This window comes from Antrostomus carolinensis, unplaced genomic scaffold (assembly GCF_000700745.2).
Source record: "Antrostomus carolinensis isolate BGI_N321 unplaced genomic scaffold, ASM70074v2 scaffold5366, whole genome shotgun sequence".
Lineage (NCBI taxonomy): Eukaryota > Metazoa > Chordata > Aves > Caprimulgiformes > Caprimulgidae > Antrostomus > Antrostomus carolinensis.
In genome coordinates this window covers 89638-99256 of record NW_010322398.1, presented here as the reverse complement: position 1 = coordinate 99256, position 9619 = coordinate 89638, and the positions used below count along the sequence as shown (strand labels likewise).

At 35.4% G+C, this 9619-nt stretch overlaps 1 protein-coding gene across 1 annotated transcript in view; it reads left to right on the top strand.

Moving 5' to 3' along the window:
- Positions 1-1864: 1864 nt before the first annotated feature.
- The window catches only part of LOC104526684 (phosphatidylinositol 4-phosphate 3-kinase C2 domain-containing subunit gamma), a gene marked incomplete at both ends in the record, with an annotated part of 96493 nt that continues 88738 nt past the window's right edge, over positions 1865-9619 (top strand). The window contains 2 exon segments of the mRNA XM_010170218.1: positions 1865-1939; positions 6756-6878. Coding sequence (XP_010168520.1) covers positions 1865-1939; positions 6756-6878 — 198 coding nt within the window.

Genomic DNA, 9619 nt, shown 5'->3' with positions numbered 1-9619 from the left:
TACATGAGAACACACACAATTGATCTGTAAACAAGAGTCAATTTGCTCTGAAGCAATCAAAACACTTTTGTGATTTTTCAGCTTTCAGACTGCAGTGGGTAGGGGTGGAAATTCCTTCTAAGCCTTCTGAAGAGAGAGGACCCTAATACAAAGGGTCAGATGGAAATGGAAGAGGAAAAAAAGAAATCGAGGACAAAGTGATAGAGTAAAACAAATAAATATTGAGGAAAGACTATAAACTGAAATGGACACTTTCTCATAAAAGCACATACAAATTCTTACTACCGCTGCAGCCCATCAAGGCAATAATGTGTCCATCTTACCAATCAGTAGGCTGGGCAGGGTGTGCAAGTGGGAATGAAGGTTTCTGTATGCTTTCCTGAAGATCTGACCCTACAGAGGAGGCTATCACAAAGGAAGAGAAAGATGTATTGCTGCTGTGGTCTCATAGGCACCTCTTTGTTTTGTTCCAGATGACAAATAAATGATGGCTAGAATTTCACTGTACTTGAAATGCAGAAAATTATACAAATGCTTTTTAAAAGCTAAACTCTGATTCTGGTTATCTGTTGAGGATAACACTTGGAGCCTGTGGCTCTAAAATGTTCAGACTTGTAGCTGAAGCATCAGTCCTGGAGTTCAGTGTAGAGAAGTGTATCACAGAATCACAGAATGTTAGGGACTGGAAGGGACCTCGAAAGATCATCTAGTCCAATCCCCCTGCTGGAGCAGGAACACCTAGGTGAAATCACACAGGAAGGTGTCCAGGCAGGTCTTGAATGTCTCCAGAGAAGGAGACTCCACACCCTCCCTGGGCAGCCTGTCCCAGGGCTCTGTCACCCTCACAGTTAAGAAGTTTTTTCTCAAGTTTAAGCAGAATCTCCTGTGTTCCAGCTCACACCCATTGCCCCTTGTCCTACCACTGGACATCACTGAGAAGAGCCTGGCTCCATCCTCCTGACATTCGCCCTTAACATATTTATAAACATTAATGAGGTCTCCCCTCAGCCTCCTCTTCTCCAGGCTAAAGAGACCCAGCTCCCTCAGCCTTTCCTCATCAGGGAGATGCTCCACTCCCTTAATCATCTTGGTGGCTCTGTATACTCCTGTTCATAATCCTTATTAATTTAGTGAAGCTTTGCTGAGGCACAAAAATGCTGTTTGCCCGTACAAACTTTGTGGTAACTTCTGTAGCACAACAAAGGCATGGGACTGTAGAGTGGTACTTGTGTGTCTACAGAAGTAAATCAAATTCACATCTTAGGTAATAATATGGAAAAGGTATTTGCTGAAACAGATTGAGCATGTAAACTTGAGAACTGTAAGCGGTTAAAGTTTAATGAATTATGTAGCAATGGCATCCCTTTTTATAATCTAGAGTTTTATACTTGTGACTTAATATAGATTTTTGAAATGTAGAGTTTTTCCAGATGTTTTCCCTGGTTCTCAGCAGCTTTAGTCTGTGAAGTGATTGAGAAAGAGGGCATTGTAGCATGTATTTAAGTCCATTCTTCCTCAAGGTAATATTTTAGCACTTAACCTTAAAGAATAAAATAAATGGGATTTGAAGTTCGGTAGACACTGAAATAGCAAATCACTTACTGGAGTTCTTTCACTTGGGAAATGTCTATCCTCCAGGTTTAAAAAGATTTTTACATCTATGCTTTGTGGCAAATGACTACCAAAAAAACCACGGAAACCCAGGCTCAATTACATGATGTCTACATAGGTACTTGTACTTATTTTGTACCAACATAAAATCACCATCCATTAAACTATTTCTAATTTATAGAATGTGAAAAAAAACCCCTGTTTTTTAATCCAATTGTTATTTACTTGATGTTGTTTTCTTTTTTTTCTGATTTCCAGACAAAACCTTGTTTCCATTCTCATGAAATATAGAGGTCAGGTGGAATATCTATTTCAAAATGAGGTATTTGTTTTCATTTTTTTCATACCAGAAAAGTATTAACTTCTACATATTAACTTCTAAATATTAATTTCTAATTATTAATCTGTCTCAAATGCAATTAGGGAAGACTTTTCATTAAGGCTGTTTAACCTGACTTAAAAGGATATAAATTCTCTTAATAAAATTTGGTTTGAGATTAGGAAGAAAGTGCAACAAATTTAAAATATTTAAGGTGACATTTTCTAAGTATCAAGAAATCTGTAAATAAAACCAGAATCATTTGGGTTGGCAGTATAATATTTGGAATTGGTAGAAGTATAATACACTATATGTATCTGCAAAATTTGTCCCTGATTTTGCAAACTCACAAGCCAAATGTTTGCATATTTAGGGTATATATTAAAGCATGCGATAGTTTGCAGGATTAGATTTAGGCAGCAAAACTCACAAGAGCTTTATTTTGAAGTTTGGAACTGAAAAGAAAATTAAGGACTTCAGTGAAATTAAAGAAAACTGATGTAGCATGGAGGTGTTTCAGTGTATCCCTTCCAGAGCTAGAACTCATTACACTAAAGTGTTAATCACAGAATCATAGTGGTTGGAAAAGACCTTTAAGATCATTGACTCCAACCATTGATTACTTTGAAATATAAGTTAAAAATAAAATTCTTATTTTGTTTCAGAGATCTGTCACCTGTGTTCAAGTCCAGATTTTAATCTTTCTGGATATTCTTGATCCATGTATATTTCTATTTTGGATAGTCAGAAAACATACACATGCATACAAGTGTCTGTGCATATACATATATATAAATGTACATACCGACATGTACACAGATACATAAATATATATCAATACATATATAAATAAATATATATGTAGATAAAAACATTACACATTTTTGTGTAAATCTTTGACACTTTTGCAAAACACATAAAAATTTAAAAGCTGTTGAACTGTGCCTAGCTACAAAGTAAAGCTCTGTTTTTGATACTGTGTAGATATTCACTGAACTTTCCTTTGTAAGCAACTTCTCAAAGGGGACTATTTAGTGTATAAAATGTGGTATATTCATAACCATTTGGAAAACTGAGGTCCCCAAACTCAAATGTGCCTATATATTTCTTTGCTGAAGTAGACTCATCAGTGTAGTTACTCTCATTCCCTTGAAATTTTAAGGCCTAGAGTAAGATTCTAAATTTAAAGAAAGCTATAATCTCAACATTAATGAGGTATTACAATCCACCCTCTGCAACTGACTCTTTGTAGATATTCCTCAGACCTATAATGAAGCATTTGTAAATTTGTTTTTTGCTAAAGATTTTTACCTTGAGTAAGCAATTCCTAAACTTTAATCGTTAACTTTTTATAAAGGGAAGACAGGACATTTTTCAAATATTCATGCTGTGCAACAAATATGCATGTACTACTCTAGAGCTAAATTTCTCCTTAGTTTTGGTTTGGTTGTTGTTGTTGTTGTTTTTAACGAGGTCTTGTCTATACAGAGACACTCAGTAAAGTTCATATGAATTACTTAAAAAGAGCAGGATTGCAAGTTAATGACATAGGTCAGGTCACCACGCAGATGTTTTCAGAAGCATCCAAGTGCATGGAGCTTTTTCAAACCTATAACAATTAAAAGTAGTGTTATTGCTTTAAAAAAGGCTTGAAAAATTATGGAGCTGTAATATAATAAGTTGTAGTCATAAATATATAGTAAAGAAAGCAAAAAATGAGAAAACTTTATTCTTTAAATCCTTGTTTATTTATTTTCTCTAACATCTGATTAGATTCCTTTAGGAAGGTTTAAAATTGGGATCTTTATAACTGCCACCTATCCCAAGGTTACATGGGAATAACTGTTGATTTTTCAAAACCAGCACTCACATCACTGAGAGGGTTGTTGCCCTTCTGATTCACCACAGTCCAGCCTCAGCACACTCTGAACTTTAAGCCACTGGGAATTATTCACATATACTAAATTAAGTACACACATACATCCTTAAGTTCTGTGCTCAAATAGAACTTCCTTAAGCATTCGGTTTCAATCAGGTAGACTTCAGATTCTCAGTTAGAAAAAAAAAAAAACAGTAATTTTTTGCACATTTATCTACCTACTTCTAAATTCACTTGTTAAAGGACATCTTTTAAAAAGCCTTGGAGATATCAGTACTTCTGACTTATGTGACAAGCCCACTATCATTATTATTAGTAATAATCAATAACAGAAAAAATAATTTTATGATGGATAATGCCTCTATAAAATAAAAATGGGAAAAAAAAAAAAAGAAAAAAGAAAAGTTTAGGATATTTGGCACAAGGTGGGGGTGGGATTGGTGCTGTTAGGGTTGACATGTAAAGTGTTCCCAGAGAGCGTGTGCTGTCAAACAACTAGCCATTTTGATTGCCCTCATAAGCACTTGACTTGCACTTCATTTTAAAATCTATTCAGAATGTACTATTAACGCAGAGAAAAAACTTTGTAAATTTTTAATACAGAGCGTAGAACTTCTAGAATGAAGTAGCATTTTTTTATCGTATAAATAATTTAAACACCAAAACATCCTTCAAAGGTTCTACTGGTGTTTAAATATGTAGCGGGGGAAAAAGGCGTATACAAGATGTTCACTATAATTCTTTTGGACTTTCAGAAAATGTAACACTTCTGTAAGAAATGAATGCCTGTCTTCCCTTCTTTGGGACAAAAATCAATGTCATATATCTACATATGGAAAAGGAATGCTGAAACAAAATAAGAATTTTATTTTTTTACATTATAATATCAAAAAAGAGAAATAGTGTGAAGGTAATCGTCCTTCATAGTATACAGTATTACACAATATATTTTTTTATATGCTTACTCTCCTTGATCTGCAATATGCTCCTTAGGAGTAGCTTCCATAACATATAAACAATGTCTGTGGTATAGTAGCTTCTATAAAATATTAAGTGCTGTGTAAATTTATCTCTAAACAGAATAGTATATTATACAGAAATGGTTACATTCCTCAAGACACCCAGCTCTCTTTGTGGTGTAGCATATATATGTACGTACAATATATATAAACTTTTGGCTGTCTTCTTTGGGTTTTTTTGGTTTGGTTTGGTTTTTTTCTGTCCATCAATATAGCTGTTTCTCTACTCAAGGATTACTCTAGTGTGTGTCTATTGCTTGTATGCTGCTCAGAAGTTGCCCTGCGTGAATGTGTCTTTATAGACATAAAATTCCTTGTTGTCATAATCCATATCAACTTGTAAAGAAGGAAAACGCTGAATTTAAAAGTTTTTAAATTAAATGCTAAAGTATATTTTTAAAAAATTATGAACTATATATAATAATTAAAAATTATGTATGAGTGTGTGTATATATATGCATTTCTTCAACAGCTGCACAGTAAAGCAGCATGTGTAATGCTTGGATTTTGTCAGTGTTATATGTGTAACCTGCATTTTTACTGGTTTCTGTTTCTGCTGGCAGCATATATGTGCATAGACAGTAAATATTGCAAGAGTTCAATTTGAAAATCTAAGTGATAGGAAAGATACAAAAGTAAGGATGCGCTCATTGTAAATTGGCAGAAGGGTGAATCAACTTCAGACCAAAGGAAGGTCTAAAGTTCTCAGATCAGTCAGCCATAGTCTTTTTCTCTCCAGACCTTCTAGTATGAAAAGGTGTTGCTGTCCTTAATTACTAAAAAAACCACAACAACTTATATTTAAAAGAAATCTGACCACCAAATATTTCCAAATATTTATAATTCATTTCTGCTTTAGTTCTGCTCAGGGTAGGTAATGTCAAATTAGTAACCTCAATATATATGTTTTTATATTTATTTGTATTAATGACATGTGGTAACCTTTTCAGTACAGTCTAGATATAGGCCTTAAGCTTGAAAATAGAAAGTTCATTTTGGTACAATTTATCTTTTTCAGTCATGAAATGGATGAGTTAGGGAAATGGTTTTATCAGTACGTAACCATGCTGTAGCACACTAACAGGAACATTTATCAGTATAAAAACATGGAGAACATTTATAGGAGAGCTGCTATTTCTTGAGAGAATGTATTGTAAGGTTTAATGAAGAGATATAACTATGCGGGAAACCCATGAATTCGAATTTATTTATTTATTTTCCTGAATATAGAGTACTCGATATTTGCAGATTGCTTTTTGGGGATTTTTTTTTTTTAATTCCCCCAGAATGTTTCTGAGATTATTCATCTAAAGATTTTTTTTTTTTTTTTGTATGGCAATATTTAAGGATCTAAATTTGTTCTCAGTAAGGTTTAATAGTTTGAACTATATCTATGTATCTATTTTGTAGAAAGCTAGTTGCAGTACTCAGTCCACAGGTGTTAGATTATGCAACCTCCCACACAGTCACTATTTTTAGGAGGAACGTGACTGTCTGCAATAGTGTCTGAGACAATAGTGGGGATAACTTCACAGTATTATAAACACCTCAGAAAGTTTGTCAATCATTTGGGTTCAGGTTTTCTCAGAAATTTCTTTACAGTGCTTCTACACTCATGAAGTTCAGACAAACTAATGTTTTGCTTCAAAATCGGTCTTAGGTACCAAATTTGTCACAGCTCTCAAGAAGGCACGTTTTGTGGAAGATAATTGGACTTTAACAATAATTATGCTATCCTTAGGAAACTGTTGGTCACTAGTGATTTCAGCATAGCCAGACTAATGCATAGTGTGTTTGAATTTTACATGAGCAGATAAGATTTTTTATGTATTCCCTGGCATGAAGTTTATGGCCAGGCATTTCTGATAAATGGTGTGTCCACTGTTTGGTTTTTGTTTGTTTGTTTTTCTTTCTTTGCTAGCAACAGCGTACAGTTGATAATGTGATTGAAGTAGCTAAAGCAATCTGCGGTGTCCTCTGTTTTGTGGAAACCAGAGACATTACTGCTGCAGTCCAGAAACTCCGTGCAGTGCCATTGGTGAAAGCTCAGGTAAGTGATGCAAGCTGATGTCCTGTTTTTCTCTTTGGAACTGGAGCTTAAATGAATGTTGCTAATTTTCTGATTGATCAAGGCCCTTCTACTGTCTTACTACATATTTTTCCTCTGAGAATCATTAGGTAAAGAAAGAAAAGATTGTTGACAGTGTGCAACAGAGGACTTTGTTCTTTCCTATTCCCACCAAACATACAGATCTCTACTTTACCACATCACCTATTTATCACATCATGCTATTTCAAAGTATTTGATTTTCATATATTTAGCATAGGTTGTTAAAAATTAAAAAAAAAAAAAAAATCCTTCTGTGAATGTTACTTAAATTATGAGTTTTCCAGATAGAAATGTGTCTGCTATTTATGCAGAGACCGTTATCCCTGCTATTTATGTAAGGACCACAATCATAGTTCTGAATTTAGCTGGAATACTCGCTCTTAAAACAATGAAATGGGTTTTCCAGTTTTTTCCAGGGATTACTATATAGTTGTGAACTGGGACTTTGGAGGGCAGTATCTGTTCTCAGTTTTGTCATCAGCTGCTTTGGTATGACCTTGCATGAGTCACTATGACCTGATTTATGGAAGTTCTGAGCACCCAAAAATTCTTTTGAAGTCAGCACCTTGGAAATACAGGTGCTCAGCAAATTTGAAAATCAAGCCATTAATCACTTGGATTTAGTCTGGTGTAGCCTTAAGACATGCTAATTCTTTCCCACCCTAATGAAATTCCCTTTTCACACTGTTTTTGAGAGTTTGGTAAGTTACTAAGGCATTGTTTTTCTTTCATTGTATCATCTCTGTCTTGTCTTTCTTTCTCACAGAAAATATTGTTTAGAAAAACATGCCAAACTGGGCATTTTCAGCCTGTTACCTGCTTACAAAACTTATTTTTTTCTTTTTAGGTTGTTGGTTTTTTTGGGTTTTTTTAATCCTATGGTTTATGATAATTGTAAGAACACATAGGACAGGAAAGTAAACAATGGGATAACTAGTGTTAACTGAGTTAACTAGTGAGTGTTAATTAGCAACATGTCTAGCTTCATAAATGGAATTTATTTAATTATGCCTGATATGCAGTTTGAGGTCCCAAACATAATTCTAGGCAAAGCTAGCATAATTATTTTTAAAACATTTATTGTGCCTTAGGAGTGATATATAGCAAATGAATTCTATACTGTCATCCATATACCTTTACTCTTGACAGGTTCAAACCCTCAAATATTCATCATCTTACAGGGGCAAAGTTTTTCCTGAGAGCTGAAAAGACTCACCAAAGAGCAGAAAGTATGTTAGTTGAAGATGTTCCAGTGATGCTCAGAAAACCTCTTTTCATAAATCTCTGCATTCTTAGCCTCTGATTATTCCTCCTGGATGGTGAGGGACAGGGAATAGCTTCCAACCAAGTACCATAAACTCCAGAACATCAGTGTAGCTCTCTGCAGGTCTGGGTTATAAGTGAATCCCTGCACCATGTTTCTGGACCAGAGGACATTGAGATCACAGAGCAGACATTGCTGCATGGCCCTGGGCAGAACCAGCTGTGGCTTCCTGGGATTAGTTATAGGAGTGCTCTGTCTCTGAAGGTTGGCAAGTGTTGTTAAGGACTAAGCTGCAAGAAAAAAACATAGCTCTAGGGGTTTTTTTTGTTGCTCAGAGCTGGCCAGCTGATTCACTGAAGCGACTTCTCTTGCTTCCCTTCTAGGTCATGACTCACTGTAAATCATGTTTCTATGGCATCCTAAATCTCTTCATGTCCACTTCAGCATCAATTATTAGAAGTCACTATTCTGAGTAAATTCCAGCATAAATGGCTCTGTGACAGCACACATTTTATCTGGCATATTGTTGATTTAAATGGAAATAAGAATATATCCATTTAAGAAAAGTTCTTCTGTATATTAGAGGACAAATACAGTAGAGAGAGAGCCAAAAGAAGTAACGAGGGATTCACATGATCTGCTTTTCAGTTAAACCCCAGGCTCTCCTGAGAGGCATCAGGCAGATCAGCATCTTACCCTTGAGAAAAGTATTTTGTCAACCCAGAATCTTTCTTATGAGACAGATAAAGAGCTTGGTCCAGTAAAAAGACAGAGAGGACAGTAACAGAACATGTTCTCCTTTAGGAAGGAATTAGAGCAGAAGAAATGCATTGTGACTAATTTCTTTTAGAGTTAAGAGAAATACAGTGTATTTTCTCTTGGAGTGTTTAGGTCAGTTCTGTGAACCCAGCATGTAAACTGTCTCCTATGACTGACCTATATTCACTGAGTATCCCTGGGTCCCTTTTCAGCCCCATCCTCTCTGAACTCCGGCAGGGAGAGAGATATAGTAGTCAACGAGCCAAATTAGTTCCTATTAGTGTCCCCCACCCCGAGCAATCAGAAAACATCACATGCTATGCCATGAAGAATAAGATAATGGGATCAAAACCAAAGAGTACAGGTCATCTTTTTCAAGCCTAAGGTTTCTGTTGATTTTCATGTTTGCTTCTGCTTCTCTTCTGAGTCACTGTCACGTAAATACTGTTTTTATCTGAAAGATGAAGAGATTGTTTCTAGGCAAATAACTGAATTATGAGCTGATCTATCCTGTTGTAAAAACAAACAAAAAACCCAAACCAAACAAGCGAAAAACCCTGCTCCAAGTGTTCCGTTTACCATCACTCATTCTCCAGCATGCGTCCGATTTCCAGCCCCACTGTGTAGACAGTCTCCAATATATACAGGTTCTGCTGAC